The following is a 24688-nucleotide window of genomic DNA, read 5'->3' on the forward strand; positions in this document are numbered from 1 at the left end:
GGCTAAGCGGATGAGGGTATCAGTGGAGGGGGACTGGTCGGGCCTGCGGGACAGGAAGAAGCGGAGGGCCTTAAGGCCATCTGCATGGGGAATGCAGGTGTAGAGGGACTGGACGTCCATGGTAAATATGAGGTGTTGGGGACCGGGGAATTGGAAGTTCTGGAGGAGGTGGAGGGCGTGGGTGGTGTCACGGACATAGGTAGGGAGTTCCTGGACCAGGGGGGAGAAAATGGAGTCTAGATAGTTGGAGATCAGTTCGGTGGGGCAGGAGCAGGCGGAGACAATGGGTCGACCAGGGCATTCAGGTTTGTGGATTTTGGGAAGGAGAGAGAAGCGGGCAGTGCGTACAGACGTTTTGTCACCATGCTAGGTAACATCATCAGTGCAGTCTCCGTTGGGACGATATTGTTCCACTCGTTATTTATATGATTCGGTCTGTTAAATTGGGTTGTGTCATTTCCCGTTCTGTTCTGCGTGGCTTTGTACATGGGGTCTAATTCCACATGTTTGTGAATTGAATTACGGATTGAAAACTAGGCCTGTAGGAATTCCCATGCGTGTCCCCAGGGGAATTTCTACAGGCCTGGTTTTCAACCTGTAATGCAATTAACAAACATGTGGAATTAGACCCCATGTACAAACCCACGCGGAACAGAACCGGAAATGACACAACCCAATTTAACAGACCGGATCATATAAATTCCAAGTGGATTGGAACAACATCGCCTCATCGGAGGCCGCTCTGATGATGTCACCTAGCATGGTGACGAAACGTCTGTACAATAACCAGCCAGCTCCGCAAGCAAACCAACAACCTCATCCACAACCCGAGCTACAAATCTTTGCAAGAACCTTAAAGTCACAGGTATAAATACGCCTTCATAGACGGATCACAGCAGTTATTTTTTGCATTGGGATCATACAATCTGAATCTAAAAAGAAAGAATGTGCAGGGTTACTGGACGAAGGTGGTAGAACAGCACCAAGTGAAATGCTCATTCAGAGAGCTGGCGCAAACACAATGGCCAAATGGACTCCTTCCACTGTGTAACCATGCGCTGAGGAGATCTTTTCTTTCTTCCAATCTGCAGACCTCTTCCCGAAGATAATGAAGCCATGACAGAGGATGAGCTGAATGCCAATACAGATGGCAACAGACCAGGTAATTATATTGGGGTATATCAGTACAAATGTGTGTGTGTGTGTGTGTGTGTGTGTGTGTGTGAGTGAGTGAGAGAGTGTATGAGCGTGAGCATGAGAGCCTTACCATTCAGCAAGGACCCGCAACTGATGGTTAGCTCCTCCTGCTCCTTCAATGCCCATTGCTATCAGACTCTCTTCCTCTCTTCCCACTCACCTAAAGAAACTGCTCTTTCAATCATTCACGGGATGTGGTTGTCACTGGCTAGACCAGCATTTACTGCTCATCACTCATTCGGTACAGGGTAATAAAGACTCAACCGCACTTTGTCAGGAGGTAAGACAAGCTCAGGGTATGGGACAGACTAGGTAAAGACGGAAGATTTCCTTCCTTAAAAGAATATTAGTGAACCAGATGAGTTTTTAATGATAATTGATAAGCTAGTTTTTTATTCCATGTTTGTATTGAATTCAAATTGTTTGAATCCTGCCATGGCAGGATTCAAACCTATCTAACCAGATCATTATCCTGGGATTCTATATTGGGTAGCACAGTGGCTCAGTGGTTAGCACTGCTGCCTCACAGCTCCAGGGACCTGGGTTTGATTCCACCCTCGGGAAACTGCGTGGAGTTTGCACATTCTCCCTGTGTCTACATGGGTTTCCTCCGAGTGCTCCAGTTTCCTCCCACAGTCCAAAGATGTGCAGGTTAGGGTGGATTGGCCATGCTAAATTGTCCATAGTGTCCAGGGATGTGCAGGTTTAGATGGGTTAGCCATGGGAAATGCAGGATTACAGAGATAGGGTAATGGGGATGGGCCTGGGTGGGATGCTGCTTGAGGGTTGGTGTGAACTCAATGGACCAAATGGCCTGTTTCCACACTGTAAGGATTCGACATTACTCATTCAGTGACACTAACAATGTACCATATGTCTTTGTAGTTCCTCTGTAAGCTTAGAACTGAAATCAGATGCAGTCATAAATAATACTTACACAGGCAAGAAGCAGGCTAGGAATGATGGGGAAGTCCACTGATGTTTATGCTGTCTAAGAGACGGTGTGACCTTGTGCACTTCCCTTTTCAACTGCTACAAATGAAGTGAGTCTGACTGAAATTACAGTAAAGTATTGCGATTTGAAAGCAGACTATTCAGCCAAATGTGGTGAGGGAGGACAGCAACAGAATGGAAGTTAGCCACATGAGGGCAATCATCAGTGTGATCTCCAGGCATGGATGAACGAGGACTGGTAGCTTCACTCTGACAGCCTATTCAGTCACATTAATTCCTGTGCATATTTTCAGGAAAAATCCTGAATATCTTGAAATTCTGAGCTCATTAATCGCTTCTACTGGCTTTCTGTAGTCTGCATCAAGCCTTGCCTTGAATGCAAAGAATGCTTGACATTTTTAAGCCCATGCAAGAATGTTCCACTACACAGTCTGCAAATGCCTGATAAATATAGAATCATACAGCAAAGGAGGCCATTCGACTCATTGCATTTAGTACTTTTGATGGGTAAATTGAACATAAGAACACATGAAATAGCAGCAGGAATAGGCCATCTGGCCCATTAAGCCTGCTCCACCATTCAATAAGATCATGGCTGATCTTTTTGTGGACTCAGCTCCCCTTACCTGCCTGCTTACCATAACCCTTAATTCCTTTACTGTTCAAAAATATATCTATCTTTGCCTTAAAAGCATTTAACGAGGTAGCCTCAACTGCTTCACTAGGCAGGGAATTCCACAGATTCATAACCCTTTGGGTGAAGAAGTTCCTCCTCAGCTCAGTCCTAAATCTGTTCCCTCTTATTATGAGGCTATGCCCCCTACTTCAAGTTTCACCTGCCAGTCGAAACAACCTCCCTTCTTCTATCTTATGTATTTCCTTCATAATTTTGTATGTTTTTATACGATCCCTCCTCTAAATTCCAATGAGTATAGTCCCAGTTTATTCAATCTCTTCTCAAAAGCCAATCATCTCAACTCTGGAATCAACCCAGTGAGCCTACTCTGCACCTCCTCCAGTGCCAATAAATCCTGTCTCAAGTAAGGAGACCAAAACTGTACACAGTTTCAGACAGTCCCATTCCACCCTTCTGTCCCCTACAGCTTTGCTTTCCGCCCCCACCCCCACCCCACTTTCAAGTATTTACCTAATTTGCTTTTAAGAGGTGACTATAGAATCTGTGTCGCCTACGTATCAGGCAGCACCTTTCCAAACCATAACCATTGCTACCCATTGTAGTTTAGAATAATGAGAGGTCATGGTAGTGAAACATGATAAGGTCCTGCAAAGTGTTGACAGATGGATGTGGAACAATCTAGAAACAGGGGTCACTGTATATATTAACAAGGTTTATACATTTAAGGTAGTAGATAAGAATTATTTTTCCCCCTCAGAGCTTTGAGTTTTTTGGAGCTCTTCCTAAAAAGGCAGTGGAATAATTTTTAAGACAGAAGTGGGTAGGTTCTTGATGAAGAGGATGAAAGGCTATCAAGAATGGTGGGAACATGGAGTAATCAGATCAGCCGTGATCTTATTGAATGGTGGAACAGGCCTGAGGAGCCAAGTGGTCTACTCCTGTTTCCTAATTCCTGCTTTTCAGATGGAGAGGAGACGTTTTCTCTCTGAGGGTAGTTAGTCTGTGAAATTCTCTTACCCAGAGAGCAGTGGAGACTCAATCATTGAATGTATTCAAGGTTGAGTCATTCTTGATTCACATGGGAGCCAGAACGTTATGGGGCAGAGACAAACAGGAAAGTGGAGTCGAGACCACAACCAGAACAGTAATGATTTTATTGAATGGCAGAGAGGCTCAGGAGGCTAATTCCTGTTCCGAAGTCCTGTATTCCCATAATAACTGCTATTGAGTCAAAGAGTCATACAGCACAGAAACGGACCCTTCGGTCCAATCAGTCCACACCAACCATAATCCCAAACTAAACTTGTCCCACCTGCCTGCACTTGGTCCATATCCCTCCAAACATTTCTTATTCATGTACTTATCCAAATGTCTTTTACATGTTGTAACTGTACATGCATCTACCACTTCCTTTGGCAGTTCATTCCATACATGAACCACTCTCTGTGTAAAAATAAAAAAAAAATGCCCCTCATCTTTTTCAAATCTTTCTCCTCTCATCTTAAAAACATGTCCCCTTGTCTTGACATGTTCTGCTCTAGAGAAAAGACACCTACCATTCACCTTATCTATACTCCTCATTATTTCATAAACCTCTATAAGATCACCTCTCAACCTCCTATGGTCTGGTGAAAGAAGTCCCAGCCTATCTGGTCTGTCCTTATAACTCAAACCCTCCATTCCTGACAACATCCTGGCAACATCTCTTCTGAACCCTCTCCAGCTTGATGATATCCTTCCTATAACAGGGATACCAGAATTTGACACACTACTGCACTCCAGAAGAAGCCTCACCAGTGTCCTGTACGACCTAAACATAATGTTCTATACTCGAAGGTCAGAGCAATGAAGGCAAGCGTGCCAAAGGCCTTCTTAACCACCCTATCTTTTGTGATGCAAACTTCAAAGAATTATGTGCCTGAACCCCTAGGTCTCTTAATTGAGCTTTCCCCTGGCAAATGGGACTAGATTAATTTAGCACAACTGGTCGGCGTGGACGATTTGGACCGAAGGGTCTTTCTCCATGCTGGACAACTCTACGACTCTATAATTGCTTACTAGTTCTTGTGTTCTTCTGTTATTGAAGGATACAAGGAAGAATATAAAGAAGGGGAACAGAACTCTGCTATCTTAGATCTAGCAACCCCTAAATTTTTAATTTGCCACTCTGCTTGGACCTGCAGCGTGGGAAGCCCATATCTAAAACATTCATGATTTTAAACTCCTCAATCACATCTTCCCTTGGCCCTCTCTGCTCCCAGTGGAAACCAGTCCAGCATGACTGGAGACAATCTTTCCTCTCCCCTTAATAGACAGTATTTTTTACAAAATTATCTATTGGATTAAATCATCTGTCTTTATTTCTCCTTCAGTGCCGCCGAACACTCTGCAGTTGTGTGGGAACAAGCATAAAAAGCGGCTCCTTGCACCAGCAATCAGTTTGACCTTGGAAGGGAATGGGGAGACAACGCGGTCCGAGGAAAGGACTCCGGATGAACCAGAAGGGGATTCCTCTGATCTAAATTTAGATGAATTAGATACCCCTTCAGATAGTGAATCATTTGAGTTGCCGGAGAATGGTAATGAGTTTGAGTGGGAAGGTAAACAAACAAATCAACGTCTGATCAATATTCTTAATCATCTCCTCTGAATGACTGTCTTCTTTCACCTTCTGTCTTTTCCTCCATTGAGTAGCAATGTTAGCTTGACTGTGACTTTAGTAGGCGCGGCAGCCCCATTTCTCTTGTGGTCAAAGGCTGATTTCCCCTCCACTCCCAAGGGATCGATGATGGTGGATGACCCTCTTTCCTGCGCACAAGCTTGGGACTGCTAGAGGGGAGCAGAATGTTGCTTCTCGGAGTGTCCACCTCTTCCCTACTCCCTCTGGCGCATCTTCTTAACCCATCATTGAATTAGGTTGCTGGTAAACTTAGGTTTTACCTACTCTGCTTTCTGCACTGGCCTTTATCACTAGAGGTTTTCAGTACTGGTGTAAAGAAGTCTTGCTGCAGTTGGGTAGAGCTTCAGTGTGATTACACGTGTGCAGGTTGTGGAAATCTGGTCATAGAGTCATAGAGGTGTACAGCACAGAGCAGACCCTTTAGTGCAACTCGTCCATGTTGACCAGAGATCCTAGGTAAATCTAGTTCCATTTGCCAGCATTTGGCTGACATTCCTTTAAACCCTTCCTTTTCATATACCCATCCAGATGCCTTTTAAATGTTGTAATCATACTAGCCTCCAACACCTCCTCTGGCAGCTCAATCCATACACACACCACCCTCTGCATGAAAAAATTGCCCCTTAGGTCCCTTTTAAATCTTTTCTCTTTCACCTTAAACCTATGCCTTCTAGTTTTGGACTCCCCCACCCTGGGGAAAAGATCCTGTCTATTTACCCTCATGATTTTATAAACCCCTCAGCCTCTGACAGTCCAGGGCAAATAGTCCTAGCCCATTCAGCCTCTCCCTATAGCTCAAACCCTCCAACCCTGGTAACATCCTTGTAAATCTTTTCGGAACCCTTTCAAGTTTCACAACATCCTTCCAATAACAGGGAGACCAGAACTGCACATAGCATTCCAGAAGTGGCCTAACCAATGTCCTGTACAGCCACAACATGACCTCCCAACTCCTATACTCAATGCACTGACCAATAAAGGCAAGCGTACCAAACATCATCTTCACTGTCCTATTTACCTGCTATGTAACTATGAACCTGCACTCCAAGGTCTCTTTGTTCAGCAGCACTCCCCAGGCCCTTACCATTAAGTGTATAAGTCCTGCCCTGATTTGCCTTTCCAAAATGCAGCACCTCACATTTATCTAAATTAAACTCCATCTGCCACTCCTTGGCTTATTAGCCCATCTGATCATGATCCCGTTGTACTCTGAGGTAATCTTCTTTGCTGTCCACTGCACCTTCAATTTTGGTGTCATCTGCAAACTTACTAACCATACCTCCTGTGTTCGCATCCAAATCATTTACATAAATGACAAAAAGCAGTGGACCCAGCATCGATCCTTGTGGCACACCACTAGTCACAGGCCTCCAGTTTGAAAAGCTACACCCCACCACCACCTTCGGCCTTCTACCTTCCAGCCAGTTCTGTACCCAAATGGCTAGTCCACCCTGTATCCCAATGTGATCTAACCTTGCTAACCAGTCCACCATGACAAACTTTGTCGAACACCTTACTGAAGTCTATATGGAACACGTCCACTGCTCTGCCCTCATCAATCCTCTTCATTACATCTTCAAAAAATTTCAATCAAGTTAGTGGGGCACGATTTCCCACGCACTAAGCCATGTTGCCTATCCCTAATCAGTCTTTGCCTTTCCAAATCCGGTGTGGACGAGTTGGATCAAAGAGCCTGTTTCAGTGCTGTATATCTCTATGAAGCTATGACTAGTTCCTAATTGATATTCCTGATACACAAACAATCCGAGGGCTGTTTACTGTCTCGTTCCCTTCCTCCTTACTGCATATGGCCGTTTCCAGCCAGCCAGCTGTGAAACCTCTTTCCCATCCCCTCCACAGTATCAGTAAAAGGTCAGTGATCAGTGCTCTCTGTCGCTTTGGAGTTAAGTCTGACTGTTGAAACTGGAGCCTATAATCCAGGCTGATACTCGTGTCACAGCATTGTCTGAGGATGCCACATTATAGAATGAGACGTTAAACCGAAGGCCTGGCCTGGTCCCTTTTAGGTGGATTTAAAATATTATACAACTGCTACAAGAAGATCATAAGGTGGGAATGGAGGTTCTCCCTGTTGGGTCAATATTTATCTTCAATAACACCAAAACACAGATGATCTGGGCCAATACTACTGTGCTGTTTGTGGGAGCTTGCTGTGCATAAATTGGCTGCTGCATTTCCCACATTACGACAGCAACTGCTGTTTCTAAAAACAAAAGTACTACTTTGGCTGCTAACCATGTGACTAACTAAAGCAGCTAAATAAGAAGTGAATGGAGACTTGTACCTGCAAGTTCCTCTCCGAGACACTAACCATCGTGTCTTGGAACTATATTGGTCATTCCTTCATTGTCACTGGGTCAAAATCCTCAACCTTCCTCCCTCCCTTCCTAAAGCCACTTTTGAGTGTTCCTATACTACGTGGGCTGCAGCAGTTCAAGAAGGCAGCTCACTACCACCTTCTCAAAGGGCAATTAGGGCTGTTTCATCCAGTGAAACCCACATCCTGTAAACAGAAAAAGTTCTGTTGCAAGATTGTTCTCCTGATTCAAATCAATACGTGGTAGCATCCAAACAATGTCCATCATTCTAACTGCAGTCTGCAACATTTATTCCCTCTACCCATTATCAATAAAATTGATGAGTTAGCCTTCCATTTGTGTAAAATCAGCTCCCCTGTTTCCTGCATTACAATAAGTGGATCTCCAAAATGAAGTACTTCATTGGCTGTAAGGTGCTTTGAAATGTGCTGAGGGTATGCAGGGCTGTGATGCAAATTCAAATCCATCTTTAACTAGTAGATGGATACGGCATGTGCAGAGACTGGTTCAATTGCTGACTTTTTAGCAGCCGGCGCTATACCATTGAAGCTCGGCTCTTTAAAAAACGTTCTTAAATGTTGGACATGAAGCGGAAATGGTGCGGGAAGAGATGACGTTTGGGTGGGGAAACAGATTTGGTGAGATGGATGCATGTTCCTTCACGCACACCAAAATCAACGAGTTTTCTGGGCCACATCAGTTTTATGAGCCATGGGTAAGCCTCTGACTGCATATGCTTCATACAGATTTGTTGATTGTGACCTGATTTGCATTGTTTATTTCACCCGCTGTGATTCTCTGCATGCACAGCCAATCATGAACATTTTGTTTGCGCGCTATCTGCCGCACGAGCCAATCTTAAGCATTCTTTAATTGCTGACTTAAAAGCAATATCCAACCTCCTGATGATTTCCTATCGCATCTTAACTGATGTTTGTCAAACTTGGAAATTAGCTTTGATTCTCTCCATTTTGAGATTTATTTGACCGGTTTGTTATTTTGTGATTTTTAAAAATGATTCTGTATTCAACTAGGAGATAAAGCAATTCATTTCAAACTTTGGTTTGCTAACTCCTCACTTCCACTCCTCCACTAACATTATTTATAAAGAAAATGCCCTTTAGCTTATTTGTTTGGGATTTGTTTGGTGGGGTTAATTTTTAGCTTTTGGAGAGCGGGAAGTGTTAAGGACACAAACCAAGAGACGATTAGATATTGATTTACAAGTTTAGATTAGGAGCTTGAACTTGAAGAACCAGTTCCAGTTCCATCTCGTGAAACAAGCAGAATTTCCTGGCCACATCAGTGTTTTTACAATGGTGCTAGTTGGTGGAGGATTCACATGAGAAGTGAGGGGAAAGTAATTGATTTTTCTCATCAATTGTCAAAAAATACATTTGGAATGGTTCATGCCAAGAAAACCCCAAGTAGCTCATTCATACCATTCGAGAACTGAGTAACAACTACTCAAGTTCTGTTATCCTCTCGGCCTAAATGCTACTTTCTCTCCACCCTTCCCCAATCTGGCCAGATGATCTGCCCCGGGTGTATCGTTCATTGTCGGATACCGAGAGTTTCCAGGGACACGTGACGGATGAGGAGACGGAAGATGGCAAGCTATGGAGGGTTTTCCACATTGGAGAACAGGAATATCGGGTGGACATGGCTATTGTAGATCCGTATAAGGCGGTCATTTCTCATGGAGGTGAGGCTCCTGGTTTGAGCATCAGTTTGTTTATTTTCTTGACTGATTTAACCAATGTGTCAATCAGGAACGATGACAGTAAATCCAGTAATGTTCCCAAGACAAGTTCAAATCCCACCACGGTGGCTGCCTGATTGAGGGGAGATGGTGACATAGTGGTAACTTCAGTAGACTAGTAATTGTGAGGTCCAGGCTTTTGCAGTAAGGGTAAGAGTTCAAATCCCACAATGGGAACTGATGAATTTATATTATTAATAAATCTAGGATGTAAAGCAAGTTTCAGTGAAGATAGATTTGCAGCTATCATTGTTGTAAAAATGAAACCCATCTGATTCACTAATGTCCTTAGAAAATCTGCCATCTTAAACTGAGCTGGCCAGGATGGGACTGCAGATTCACAAAAAGGTTGACTCTTAAATGAAATGGGCCTGGGAAGCCACTCAGTTGTCAATGATAATCAGGGATGGGCAGTAATGTTTGCCTGGACAGCAATGGAGTAATTTTTCTTTTTCAAAAAAAAAAGCCTCCAACTTGAAGTCTTATGGGGTGAAGTGCAAGAGAGACAGTAGTCAACAGAGTAAACAAGTCCTAGTCTCTCCTACTAGAGGACACATCCTCTCCATGTCTGCTCTATCCAGGCCTCTCAGTGTCCTGTAAGTTTCAATCAGAGCAACACCGCGCCCCCACTCCCCCATTCCATTCTTCTAAACTCCTGTTGAGTACTGACCCAAAGTCCCTAACTGCTCCTTGTGTGATAAACCCTTCATCCCCGGCATCATTCTTGTAAACCTCTGGTATTGAGAGGAATCTGCGACCTTCAGCTCAACCTACCAGGTAATTTATAAGCGTCTCTCAAATGTGGAGAGGTGGGAAAGATGAAAACTCTGACCTGGTCAATAATACTCGCTCTCTTTCTACCAGGTTGCTTTGGTGAGAATTTAACTGCAATCATTGTGTTTTCCTCGTGCTATTTGCCTGAAAGCAGTCTACCTGATTATGAAAACGTGATGGAAAATCTCTTTAGGTAATGAACTGCTTCGTATAGCCTGATCTTTAAAAGCCTTCCATTTCTTGCCTTTGATGTGATGTTTGGCTAACTGCACCATTTTGGGAAATTGAGGAACTTTATTCCTTGGGAGAAACATTTTAGATCCCAACTTGTCCTGGTCAGGTTTTCAAGGCTGCCAGTTGGTTGCAGTCTGTTGTGAAACAAGCTATTCAACAACAAAGATTTTTAGAAAGCACATTTCAGAAGCTCCAAAAACATTTCACAGCTGTTGAAGCATTTGTTTTTGGAAAGCTCTCACTATTGTAGTGTAGGAAACAGGACAGCCAATTTGCACACAGCTATCATCATGTCACCTTTTGTATTTGCACGTGATGTCGGTGGAGAAATAAACATTAGCCATGATGCCGAGGTCCTTGGTTTAACATCAATGAAAAACAGCACCTCGGACATGCAGCACTCCTTCAGGTCCAGGCAAGGACCAGTGGCCTGGAGTTTAGACTCCAATCCCTACAGAAGACTAGAAGCCACTCAATTTCCTCAGGAGGCTAAGGAAATTCGGCATGTCTGTAAAGACACTTGCCAATTTTAATAGACTCACCATAGAAAGCATTCTATCAGGATGCATCTTTTGTCATAGGCCAGCAGCTTTGGTCATTCCATTGGGGAAACACTGTTCACCTAAAAATGTTCCAGTTTGGCACTTCTCACTGCTAAAATGTCCACTTTCACTTTCACTAGCAAAGGCAACACTTGGGAAGTAAAATTATTGCAGACTCCGTCAGGGACAGGTCTAAATACATTTCGTATCAATCCACTATGATGTGAACAGAGGTCATCATAATGTCACAGAGGTCTACTGCATGGAAACAGCCCAACTTGTCCATGCCACCTAGTTTTCATAATCAATCTAGTCCTATTTCCCTGCATTTGGTCCAAATTCCTCCATACCTATCCCATCTGTGTATCTATCCAAATGTTTTTTAAATTACAAAATTGTACTTGCCTCCACCATTACCTCTGGCAGCCCATTCCGGACACTCAGCACTCTCTGTGTGGAAAAACATTGTCCTTTGGACCCTTTTGTATTTCTTCCCTCTCACCTTAAACTTATGCCCTCTAGTTTTAGACTCCCCTACCCTGGGGAGCAGCTGTTGGCTGTCTACTTTATCGCTTCCTTTTATGATTTTATAGACCTCTATAAGGTCACCCCTCAGTCTCCTACAGTCCAGGGAAAAAAGTCCCAGCCTATCCAGCCGCTCCTTATAACTCAAACCTTCCAGTACAGGTACAGTCTCACCTGCTGATGAATACTGTGTGAAATGGAAATTAAGGCCCTCAAGCTGTTCTGATACTCACATAGATCATGATTGGTGTGGATATTAATTCTGGCTAATCACTTTGTTTCCATAATCCAAATGTCCTAACAAAAACATGCTGATCTCAGTCTTGAAATTTCAAGTTAACCTCACCCCTCCCCACCTCCTTGATAGCTTTTGGCGTCAGAGAGTTCCAGATTCTCATGCCTGTTTGTGTGACAGTTCTTCCTGACCCTGAACAGCCTGGCAATTCTGTTTCATGTTCTTTCACAAGACGTGGGCATTGCTGGCTGAGCCAACATTATCTTTCCCATACATAACAGCCCCTCTGAGAAGGTGGTGGTGAGCTGCCTCCACGTGGTGTTGGGATACCTGCAGAGCTTATAGGGAAAAATGTTCCAGGATTTTGACCCGGTGACTGTGAAGGAACAGCCAATATAGTTCCAAGTCAAGATGGTGTGTGGCCTGGAGGGGAACTTGCACGTTGTGATGATCCCATGTGTCTTGTTGCCCTAGCCCTTCTTGGGGGGTGGAGAGCTTACGCATTTAAAAGTTGTTGTCAAAGGAGCATTGGTAAGTTACTGTAGTGCTTCTTGTAGATGCCATTGTGTGTCGGTGTGGAGGAGGTGGATGGGGTGCCAATCAAGCAGAGTTACTTTATCCCGGATGGTGTTGAGTTTCTTTTATTCGTTCATGGAATGTTAGTGTTTCTGGCTGGGCCAGCACTTATTGTCCAATCATAGTTGTCCTTAAAGTGGTGAGCTGCCTTCTTGAACTGTTGCGATCATGAGTGTTATTGGAATTTCACCCATCCAGGCAAGTGAAGAAGATCCAATCACACTCCTGACTTGTCTAGAGATAGTCCCGACCTGAAATGTCAATTTTCCTGCCCCTCTGATGCTGCCTGGCCTGCTGTGTTCCTCCAGCTCCACACTGTTATCTCACACTCATGACTTGTGCATTGTAGCTGGAAAGGCTCGGGAGAGTCCTTTACTGCAGGATTCCCAGCTTTTGACCTGTTCTTGCAGCCACAGTGTTTATTTGGTTAGAGAATTCCAGAGAATTACTGAGCTTTTCAAGCAATTTCTGTTTTTGTTCCAGAGAACTGTGGTGTTATTAGGCAGTGGAGTTTTGCCAGTTGTGAGGGGTTCTGTATAGATCAGATACAGAGTGACGAAGTACAAAATGTGTTTCTTGTGTTGGGACATGGACATGGATTACCAACAGTTTTTTCTCTCACATTGCACTTGCTTCATTGGCAAAATATCTGAGCCCTTTCATACTTGATCCTTTACCAGTGGGATCTGTTTCCATTCATTAGTTTAAAAAAAACTGTTAGCCTGGAGAAGTGACTTTGAACTTGAGTGACTTAAAAGCTGAGTGCCAAAAAGTGGATTGATCCCATTCCACAGAAATGTGACTGTAGTGTTCTGTCCCCGCAGGTATGTTATTGGAACTCTGGAATTGCTGGTGGCTGAAAACTATATTATTGTGTATTTAAACGGTGCCACAACTCGCAATAGAGTGCCATCAATCAGCTGGCTGAAACAGTGTTACCAGACCATTGACCGGAGGTAAGATGCTGCTGCTGTTCGATGTTAGAACAAATTAAGAATTGAAAGTCAGTGTTGTGTTTTTTTTAAAAATATCCTTAGGAAGGGGAAAATTCATGGTAAAGAAATTTTGGAAGGTTGTCTGCCTGAATCATTGCTATGCTGGAAGATATGGATTTGGCTCAGGTAGTTATAGAGTGATACAGCACGGAAACAGGCCCTTTGGTGTCCAACTTGTCCATGCCAACCAGGTATCCCAAACTAAACTAGTTCCATTTGCCTGCATTTGGCCCATATCCCTTTAACTCCTTCCTATTCACGCACCCATCCAGATGCCTTTTAAATGTTGTAATTGTGCCAGTCTCCACCACTTCCTCTGGCAGCTCGTTCCATACATGCATCACCCTCTGTGTGAAAAAAAATTGCCCCTCGGGTCCCTTTTAAGTCTTTCCCCTCTCACCTTAAACCTATGCCATCTAATTTTGGACTCCCCTATCCTGGGGAAAAGACGTTGGCTATTCACCTTACTTATGCCCTTCATGATTTTCTAAACCTCTGTAATCTCACCCCTCAACCACCTATGCTCCAGAGGGAAAAGTCCCAGCCCATCCAGTTTCCCTTATAACTCAAACCCTCCAATTCCTTCCAACACTAGGAGGCCAGACTCTGATTGTTTCGGAGAAATGGGGTTAACTTTGGCTTTTATTTGTAACATTTCTCAGTGAACATTCGGCTCATCAAGCCTGCTTCACCACAATCCTGGCTGGTGTCTCGAGAATCTAATCTCAGGATTAGGGGCAAGCAATTTAAGATTGATACAAGGAGAAATTTCTTCACTCAGAAGGTTGCAAAGCTTTGCAGCTGTCTATCTCAGATGCAGTGGAAGCTCAATTATTGAGTGTGTTCGAGTCAGAGATCAATTAGATTTCTGGAGAGCGATAATATCAAGGGATATATAGAAGGTGCAGGAAAACAGCATCAAGGTAGATCAGCCGTCATCTAATTGAATGGCAGACCAGCTTAATGGGCTCAGTGGCCTACTCCTGTTCCTGGGCAGTAAGATTATGCTTCAGCCTTTCCCTCAACTCCATCTTTCTATGTTATATCCAATAATCTAATGATTTGGCTTCTGGACAGGAAAAGGGTCCAGAAAGGAAAGGCAGAAACTGGTAAATATGCAAAATTTTTTTGATTTATTTGCTGTATCTTGTTTAAAAATACATTGAAAAGTATTGTATAGTGTCGCCACTCTGGCGCCATCTTAAAACACAGAAAACTAAACTAAAACATAGAATATAAAAATAGAAAAATGAAGAAATAGTGTCCAACTTTACAGTCCTTCTTGTTAAGTGCTCCATCATGGGCCATGGGTCTGGTGGCCAGGCACGAGTCCCCATCGAAAGTCCCCACTCTTCAGTGCTATCTCGTCTCCACCGACATCCTTGTCACTGAGTCACCGCTGAACCTCGCCAATGTAGTCGCCACCAATGCCATCGGGTCTTGTACTGGGCCCAAACCCGCCTGTGCTGTTGCCTCCATGAATCTGCACTGGAAGCAGATGCCATCAGGAACTCAAACTCGCTGCTGACACAGCAGCCATGAGTCAGCGCTAGGTCTGACTTCATGATACAGGAGCTGCTGGGAACCCAAACTTGCATCTGCTGCCACCATGAGTCCATGCTGTTGGGCCCAGTCACCACCATCGATGCCATCGCCACATCCGAGCTCTTCACCAAGGGATAAGTAAACTAAAATGGAAGAGGGAAAAAGAAAGATGAGAGAAGACAGCAAATAAAAGAAAGGAAACAAAAAGAAAAGCGGAGTGGCTCAGAAGCCCTACTCCTCCACTATCTTACCAGAAGTAATTACTGATTTACAGTAAAATTCTTACAAATCTTTGAGTTAGGCAGCAAAGACTTTCAACAGATCAATATGGACTTGTTCATCGAGGGCATGTATGAGAGTTTCAGCAGTGGATGAGTTGAAGCAGCAATAGAGTTTGACCATGTTATGGAAATTGACAGTCTTGGTGATGGCATGGGGGAAGGTGTGGCCAGTAGCTTACATTGGGGTCGAGTACATCTGAAAACCAATCTGGCTTGGCCTCTGAGACAACAAGGTGCAGAGCTGGATGAACACTGATGAAGGGTCTAGGCCCGAAACGTCAGCCTTTCTGCTCCTATGATGCTGCTTGGCCTGCTGTGTTCATCCAGCTCTACACCTTGTTGTCTCGGATTCTCCAGCATCTGCAGTTCCTACTATCTCTGGCTTGGCCTCTGGATAGTTGCCAGGTGAACAACAGTCAGTGAACTCTTGGTTGAGTTATCGAGATCAGGAGCCTGTGTCTGTAAGTCAAGCAGTGGTGGCTGGCTTATACAAGGCTGGATCTTCAAACATTGTGAATATCATGGCAGATGGAGGGAAATGAAAAGTTACATTCTGACGCTTTGGGAATGAATGAAATGACACGATGATTCTTTCAGATAACATGTTTAAGAATAAGCAACAGAACGTTTCATCCATTGACTATAAATTGGCAGTTCTTTTCCTTAATTATTCCTTTGAATGCCCACATCCCAGGAAAGAAGAGCAAAACTTCTCTCACGAGAGGTGAATTTCCCAATGATCGACAGAAAAGAATCACAGGACAAGATTTCACTTTTAAGGCTTGTACTGTAACAAACAAAGTCAACAAGTAGCAAGCGTTACTTCTCAGCGTAACCATTTGTTGAGTTCAGCACTCTGATTACTATTTTGTTTTGTTGGTATAGGTTAAGGAAAAACTTGAAATCTCTGATTGTCGTGCATCCATCGTGGTTCATTAAGGTGATATTAGCTATTACCCGGCCTTTTATAAGGTACGACCTTCCTTTTACCCCACCCTATCCTTTTTTTGCAAGTCTCCCAATTATCCCAAAGGAACACAGGGAAGCTTAATCAGCCTCTCAAGCCTATTCCATCATTTGATGGATTCGTGATTAATCTGCAACCTAATTCCACAGACCTGCATTTGCCACCTGTCCCTTTTAATACCTTTGGTAAACCTGCCAACCAGAGATTAACAACTGATTTGTCGTTTGAGGAAGATATTTCAAAATCTAAACCAATGATCCCAAAAGGAGTGCTGCACTGCTGGAAGCACCATCTTTTGAATGAGATGTTCAGCCAAGGTCCCTAACCCACTGCTATTTAAGGGAGCTTGCTGGGAGTGTACTGTATTGGCTGCTGTTCCATACCTTACAACAGTGACTTTATTTAAAGAGTACTTTATTGGAGGTAAAGCACAACCTCTTGAGGCTCCTTCTCCATCTTTCCCTCCATTTCCCCCCCCCCCCGTCCTTCCTACCTTCCCCTCTCTCCTTCCTCTTTTGCCCTCTCTCTCTCAGGTCTCTCCCTCCCTCTCCCCCCTTCTTCTTCCCTCTTGTACTCACTTGTTTATCACCTTTGCTGTCATGTTCCCTCCATCCTTTCCTCTTCCCTCTCTTTCTCTTTATCCTTCCTATCTCTCCTTCCTCCTCACCTCTCTCTCACTTCCCCCATTTCTTTCCTTCACTTCTCTCTCACTCCTTCCCTTCTCTTTCTTTCTCTCACCTCTGCCTCACCATCCCCCAAATCTCACTTCTCTCCTTTACTCACTTTCCCCTTTTTTTTCTCTCTCACCTTCCCCTTCCTCTCTCAGCTCCCCTTTCCTTCCTTCCTTTCTGTTTCTCTCCTCCCTTTGACCTTCTCTCTCACCTTTCTCCCCCATCTCCCTCTCCCTTTTTCTCTCTCACACATCTTCTCCTCTGTCTCTTACTTACCCCCTTTTCTCTCTCACCTTCCTCATCTCTCTCTTCTTCCCCCCCCATCTTCCTTTCTCTCTTTCTTCCCCCTTCCCCTTTTCCTCCCACTCCCCTCTTCCTTCCTCTCTTTCTCATTCCCTCCGTTCTCCCTTTCTCTGTTTTTCCTTCATTGAGAAGTGATTTCCAGGCTGTTACTTTAAACTGAGAGATCATAATTATGTCGGTCCATGCTTTAGTTCTTGAACTGACTGATGCTGGTGCTAATGTGATGCTCTTTCTCTCCTGCAGTTCAAAGTTCAGTAGGAAAGTTCGGTTTGTAAGTAGTCTTCAGGAACTCTCACAGTTGATTCCCATGCAACATGTACATATTCCAGAATGCATTAAAGAGTAAGTACTGTATAGCTGAATTGCAATCCCAATTTTTATACAGTTATATTCCTTATTTATTTTAATATTTACACTGAAAGCATTGGTGCTTTAATCATGTTAATATGATATGATTTAGCTCTAACTGCATAGTACAGACCCAAAAATTTTCAAATGGTGAATGCGTTGTTTAAATATTAGTTTGTAGGAGCAAAATTTATAATGTGTGATTTGTACAAGCTCACAATCACACATCACAAAGGTTAGATTGTGGCCTCCTCTGTCATGGCCCTCCATTTTCAATTTTTAAACGTTTTTGTAATGACCTGAATCACATGCAGACACATTAGCAAAGTTTAAGAAGCATTTAGACAGGGAGTAGAGGGATATGGACCAATTGTAGGCAGATGGAATTAATTTAGAATGACATCATTGGTCGGCATAGACATGATGGGCCGAAAAGCCTGTTCTTGTGCTGTTCTGTGTATCTACATTTTTAATAGTAGCTATTGTACAGAATATGTTAGGATTCAGGCAGTGTGATATCCTCCAGGAAGTCCTGGTTGTACTAATCATGCAAACTGTGGAGGGTCCCAGGTCTGATCCCCATGTGTGATGAGATGCTGAGCCTGCCTATGCATTTTCCTTGATATCAATTTTCTGCACATGTTTAACATCGCTCGGGGCTGGCAATATGGATTACTTTCTGGTAATCCTTGTACACAAACTCCATCAGCCTCCATTCCCAATTGGTGGAACAGCCTGGCAGCTGCCTGACTCTCCTCTCACCTCCTCAGTGGATGAACCACTGGATTGTGACTGGTGTAACTAGACTTTGCGAGAGCTCTGTTTTAATATTGTTCTTGGAATGTGTGCATCACTGGGAGATGACCCAGTTCTCCCAGTGCCCTGAAAGCACAAAATATGGAACTGCAGTCACACATCAGTCATACAGGGTTAGGGATGTCAGGAACCCCTTCCTTCGCTGAACTGAGGGTTTTCTATCAATTTTCTGGTGCTAGTGCCAAATTTTTCACAGTTCAGTTGCACAATATGTCATGGCAGGATTTGTGCTCGTAACCGCTAGGTAGCCAGTTTAATTCCATCACCACCAGACTTCCATACTAGTCTTTTCTGGTGACAGGGGAAGAGAACTCGGTTGGCAAGTCCTGTGCTGAGGCAGAGAGAAGGTTGAAAATACAACCATGGCCCATACATTTGACTTCTAAGTAAATGGGTTCCACAGGAGAAAAGTTTCTTCTTCTCAACTACTGCAGCTATGCTTACAAAGTGTGAGGATAGCACACAGCATGGCCTTGATGCACACCACTGCTGAATGGCCTGACACCGCTTGCTGTTACAGTTCAAGAGGTGACTTCAGCAGCATTCCAGACAGCAGCCAGGGTTTGGTGCAAGTGTGTAGGCCTTCAGAGAGGGCAAAGGGCAAATTGGACACAAGCATTGATTTGGAACATAAAAGCAGGACAGGTCAAAATCCATCAAGGAGGCAGAGGGTAAATCTGCCTTCCATACAAAATGCAAGTATAGCTTCCACAGAGGAAAATAAATAAAAGCTGTATGTTCTTCACAGGATAGATCCAGCTAGTCAGGCCGTGAGCACAACATTGTGTACAGTTCCAGCTACCACACTTTTGCCAAGGATGAGATCTCAGTGGAGAAGGTAGAGATTTACGAGGCTTGGATTGTTGAATTTTAGTGAGGAGGAACGATTGGATTGGCTGGAGTTCCTTCCTTTGGAACAGAGGAGACTGAAGGGAGATTAAAACAAGGGAGATTAAAACAATGGAAATAAACTTCCACGCGTCCTTAAAGTGGACAGGAAAGACCTATTTCTCTGAGCAGAAAGGTCAAAACTAGAAAGAGGAACAGACTTCAGGTAACTGATGGAAGTACTAAAAATGAGTTGAGAATTTTTCTTACCCAATGATAGGGAGTTGAGGTTGAGACTTCTTCCCTGAAGAGGTGGTAGAGGCAGACTTGTCAAACTTAAAACATACAGCATTCAGATATGAATTTGAAGTGCCATAACCTTTTTTCTTTATTCATCGGATGTGAGCATTTATTGCCCACCAGCTGTTAACTGCAGTTAAGAGTCAACTACATTGCTGTGGGTCTGGAGTCACACATTGGCCAGACCAGGTAAGGATCCTCAAGGATATTAGTGAACCAGATGGGTTTCTCCTGACAATCATTTCATGATCATCATTAGACTCTTATTTCTAGATTATTATTGAATTCAAATTCCACTATTTGCCATGGCAGGATTCGAACCCAAGTCCCCAGAACATTACCCAGATCTCTGAATTAATAATCTAGTGATAATACCACTCGGCCATCACCTACCTGGACTACAGGGCTACGGACCAAAAGTTGGAAAGTGGGATTAAGCTGATAGCTTGGTCAGCACACAGCATGGACCAAACGGCTTATTTCTGCATAATAATTTTCTGTGACTCTCAGTGCACAGGAGAGGGTGAAGGTTGAAGTGATCAGATCAATCCCAGATAAAAACAGCAATGAGGAAACACAATAGCAAATTGAGTTCTACAACCTACAGGGAGAAAGGAGGTATAAATAAAGTATTATCGGAATAATAAATACACGAAGATAACGTGATACAACAGCACTTAATCTATGCCTTTCCTACCTTGGGACTTTTCTCTTTCAAAGCTCCTTTGGCCAATCTCCAATTTTCACTCTTATACAGACTACAGCTCATCTAAAACTCTGCTATCTTTATACCAAGTCCCAATTATCGTCATCTCCTTTCCTTGTTGCACTAAACTGACACTCATTCCAGCAACCATTCAATTCATTAAATTCATATCTTTGTTTCAAATTCCTCCTTACCCCCTCCCTATCTCTATTCTCCTTCCACCCCTATGCCACTCTCTACCTCTGTAACCTCTGCCAGTCCCTACACCCCTCCCTATCTCAACCTCTGGTTCCTACATCTCTCCCTATCTCTGTAATCTCCTGTAGCTCCTGCAACCATCAGACACCTCCCCCTGCTGTTGCTTGGAACCCGGAGCTCAGGGTTTCTGTCTCTCCTCCTTGAAGACCACCCTTGACCCTTTGACTACGCTTTTGTCGTCTGTCCCTAATATCTCATGTGACTTGGGGGGAGTGGGTTCACATTTTGTCTGATAACATCTTGGTTTCTATTTTCTATGTTAAAGGTGCTACATAAATATTTGAAGTTGTTGTTAGATTGATATAAATTAGATCTTGGTATTTAAAATTCTATCCAATAGGTGACAAGTATTCTGAACAATCTTAAGTCAAATGCAATGAATGTTTTGCTGAGCAGGTTGAGGAATTTTTACAGGTGGTTGAAGGAGTTCTGGAAACGGGGAACCAAGCTATAATGGCCTTGGATTTTCTTCAATATTTACAGCCCTTTTCCTTTCTTTTAAACAGGCTGGATGCAGAGTTAAATGGAAATTCAGAAAGCTCCTAGAAGTCTTATTATTTTCGTGAGTGTGGGGAATTCTGCTAAATTGCTTTCTATCTAATGTGGAAGAGACATTCTCTGAGTGGCCAACACAAATTGACCATGGTGCAGATAATATAAGAACAGCAGAGAGATGTTCAAGACCAGTGTTGCAGAATCTATTCTACTTCGAAATAAATTTCCCTCCAATACACTCAACAGCAGACTTTTAAAAGAAAAAATTCTGAACGGACGCTCGATAGCTTAATGACTCAACCATACAGGACTGGGGATGACGGGTTCAATTCCCAGTGCATGCTGAGTTTGTTTGATCCATTAAGTTTTGGGGGAGGGCCAAGGGGGTGCTTAGGAGAATAAAAAACTGACCTAGGTTTCTATTTGCAATCACCAGCTTGAGATTTCCATTAAGAGTTTGTTTGCAGAATGTGGATAAAGAGGGAATTAAGCTCCTGCAATGGCACTCATGTTGCAAATCTGTGCACAATGGGTCACTAGGAATGGTAATAATGTTGGGGGAAAGCAACAATTGGAATGTGTAGAGCAGGGAATTAGGGTCCAGGAGAGAGAGTTTTATCAGCAACCTTTGGTGTCCCCTCTCTGCTGTTTCCCAATTGTTGACTGAGTGGACAATGGTGGCAGGTGGTGTGAATCAGCCTTGACATTACCAGGGAATGTTATCAAAGCCAAGGCTTCATTTACAAATGGTATTGGGATCAATGTATGGGATGTGCTTTGGGGATGACGGGGACAGAGTATGATGGACGGAGTGTGGAGGGCTTTTTATTTTTGCTGTACTAACTTAAGAAGGGTGAGTGCCCTTCCTCTGTGTTTGTTTCACGGTCTTGCAAGCGGTTTTATGGCGTGGGGGGGGGGCCAAGGGGAAAACAATCTAATTTGAACTAAAACCAGATGGTTGCGAGTTCAAGATCTGTTAACTCCATTAATGTTTCGCTGAATTGGAAACTTGTACATTGGAGGAGGGAGAGGGTTTACATTAAGCCTGTTCCCAAGTCAAGGTTTCATGCAATGTGGTTTTTTTTCTAATTAAAAAAATAGTAACTTAAATTGATATCCGAAATAATATATGTTTTACATTTTTATTGTGAGAATTTGTTTCCCTTTCTTTTCGGGTTTGAACCACTAATCATTATAATTTTAATAGGAACTTCAGTTTTGAGACTCAATGGCCTAATGCTTAACACAGCACTATTACCCAATCAACCAGGGCCAGGGATCTCAGTGTGAGCTATCTGTTAGCTTATAGCAGAGGGTTCATCAGGCCAGTAGAAGGGAAGTATTTTCTTAATATCAAGCAAGTACTGCAGATGCTGGTGATATAAAACAAAAAGAAAATGCTAGAGAAATGCAACAGGTCTGGTGGCGTCTGTGGAAAAAGAAACAAAGTTAATGTTTCAAGTAGTAGGAGAAGGGGCTGGGAAACAATGGTACTTATGCTATCAACAAAGGATGATGAGCAGTTGGAACAGATGATGGGAATGTGCAGAGCAAAAGGCAAAGGGACTGCTCATGATAATGGAGGAGTGATATAGATGAAGAATAGGTGTTCAAAGCAGAAAATGGGTTAGGTCTGCTGAGAACAAACCCATCCAAACAAGACACTTGGGATGGGTGAAGGATGTAATTGAAATGGAGAACCATCTTCGAGTTCCAAAGTTGTTAACTTCAGATTATGAAACAGCATAATGAATAATTAGCAGATTTGCATAAATGCCATCATTTTCCAGCACCACCAGTTCTGATAAAGACAGCTTTCGGACGCAAAACTGTTTTTCTGTCCCCAAACTGCTGCCCAATCTGTTGAATTTCTTCAGTTTGTCTTTATTTAGGAAATATTCTGTCCCTGGGTAGAAGCAGAGAGAGAAGACTTGGCATTGTTAACTCATTCCAGAAGGTTTCATTACCATTTGCTGACTGTGGCAATAGCATTAACAGAAACTGCAGAGAATCCGAGCCCTATCTTGGCCCAACCCCCAAATCTTCATTAAAAGAGCTCCCGACAAGATAGTAGGCCTGGGGAGAAAAAAGAGCCATTTATATTTTTTATATATATAATATATATTTTTAGAAAGTCTGGAGAATGTTTTATGTTGAGTAATTCCCCATTGTCATTTTTTTAAAAAGTTCTTGTTTGTTTTTTAATTTTGAAAATGGCACCCAAGTCTTGCAGGAAAAAATGAAAATGATGGGGAAGAGACCTCCTGATCCAATTAGCCTGTCTCACATAAATTCTGAGTTCTTAGACATCCACTTCCCCATCCTGAGTCTCATGCCCTTGAGGGGGCAAGGGGTACGGCAGATGGGGGATGCAACCTGGAAGATACCTTTTTGACCGTGTTAGGTCATTAATATATTTTCAGGACACTATTCCAGTGCCTAGTAGCCTCCTGGGCCAACCTGATGATTGCTGTTACCACGGGCTTCATTAAAGTCCAGTGTCCAGAGCTGCCAAAGACCCAAGAAAAGCCAATAAATGGACCTAAAAAGATAGTCTCTCCTTTTAAGCAGACAGCAGGAGATTATCTTGAGTGAGAAATTCTCTCTCAGCTTTTAGTACTCAATTTATCTGTACGTATACGCATTTCCTGGGAGTAGTTCTTCCTTCACTACCAGCAAGTATATTTAAGAACATTAAAGTATGTTGTGCTTTTCTTTTCATAAGAAGCATTATTTTATTATTGAGAGTATTTCTCACTTTTTAAGGATGCACTGGATCAGAAAGAGCTGCATGTCAATATTATATTGCTCTAATACTGTCTTAGTGATTTAGAAATTCTCTGTCAGCAGAATTAAAGATTTTCGATATACTTGAGTAATAAACATCACAATTATTAATCTTTCATTAAGAGTGTTGTCACATAGATATCCTATGATGTTCATGAGATGCCTTCCCTGCCTTTTTGTGTGAATGTGCATTCTAAATTCAGCAAAATGCTCCTACTAGGTATTGCAAATGGGATCTCTGGACGCAACCCACATTTGGAATGGGAGAATCTTGTACATCTGAGTTTTTACAGTTCAAGGTGGACACACTTTAGAAATCCAATCGTTCAGTGCTTTAACTTTCACGCAAGCATTGTGCTGTCAAAGTGCATGGTCTACAAACAGCCAAGTACAGGTTCATAGTTCTTTGAAATTGGAGTTGCAGGTAGACAGGATAGTGAAGGCAGCGTTTGGTATGCTTGCCTTTATTGGTCAGTGCATTGAGGATAGGAGTTGGAAGGTTATGTAGCAGCTGTACAAGACATTGGTTAGGCTACTTTTGGAATATTGTGTGCAATTCTGGTCTCCCTGCTCTAGGAAGGATGTTGTAAAGCTTGAAAGGGTTCAGAAAAGATTTACAAGGATGTTGCCAGGGTTGGATGGTTTGAGATATAGGGAGAGGCTGAATAGACTGGGGCTATTTTCCCTGGCGTGTCGGAGGCTGAGGGGTGACCTTATAAAGGTTTATGAAATCATGACGGGCATGGATAGGGTGAAAATACAAAGTATTTAGACAAGGAGTGGGGCAGTCTAAAACTAGAGGGCATGGGTTTAAGGTGAACGGGGCAAGATTTAAAAGACTTAAAAGATTTTAAAAGCAACTTTTTCGTGAAGAGGGTGGTGTGTGTATGGAATGAGCTGCCAGGAGAAGTTTTGGAAACCGGTACAATTACA

The 24688-nt window shown here is 43.1% G+C and overlaps 1 protein-coding gene across 3 annotated transcripts in view; it reads left to right on the top strand.

The window, feature by feature from the left end:
- Positions 1 to 23689, top strand: part of LOC109917350 (BCL2/adenovirus E1B 19 kDa protein-interacting protein 2-like) — a 56679-nt gene extending 32990 nt beyond the window's left edge. For 2 of the 3 annotated variants that reach the window (XM_020517162.2, XM_048620395.1), the window contains exons 3-10: positions 1092 to 1162; positions 5161 to 5388; positions 9339 to 9512; positions 10434 to 10536; positions 13280 to 13411; positions 16162 to 16248; positions 17461 to 17559; positions 20980 to 23689. In XM_020517162.2, the coding sequence (XP_020372751.1) occupies positions 1092 to 1162; positions 5161 to 5388; positions 9339 to 9512; positions 10434 to 10536; positions 13280 to 13411; positions 16162 to 16248; positions 17461 to 17559; positions 20980 to 21019 (934 nt within the window). In that variant the 3' untranslated portion in view covers positions 21020 to 23689. The remainder of the gene's footprint in view (positions 1 to 1091; positions 1163 to 5160; positions 5389 to 9338; positions 9513 to 10433; positions 10537 to 13279; positions 13412 to 16161; positions 16249 to 17460; positions 17560 to 20979) is intronic. The other variant, XM_020517163.2, reaches the window with a different exon arrangement.
- The last annotated feature ends 999 nt before the right edge of the window (positions 23690 to 24688 follow it).

The sequence above is a fragment of the Rhincodon typus genome, chromosome 46 (assembly GCF_021869965.1).
Source record: "Rhincodon typus isolate 14 chromosome 46, sRhiTyp1.1, whole genome shotgun sequence".
Lineage (NCBI taxonomy): Eukaryota > Metazoa > Chordata > Chondrichthyes > Orectolobiformes > Rhincodontidae > Rhincodon > Rhincodon typus.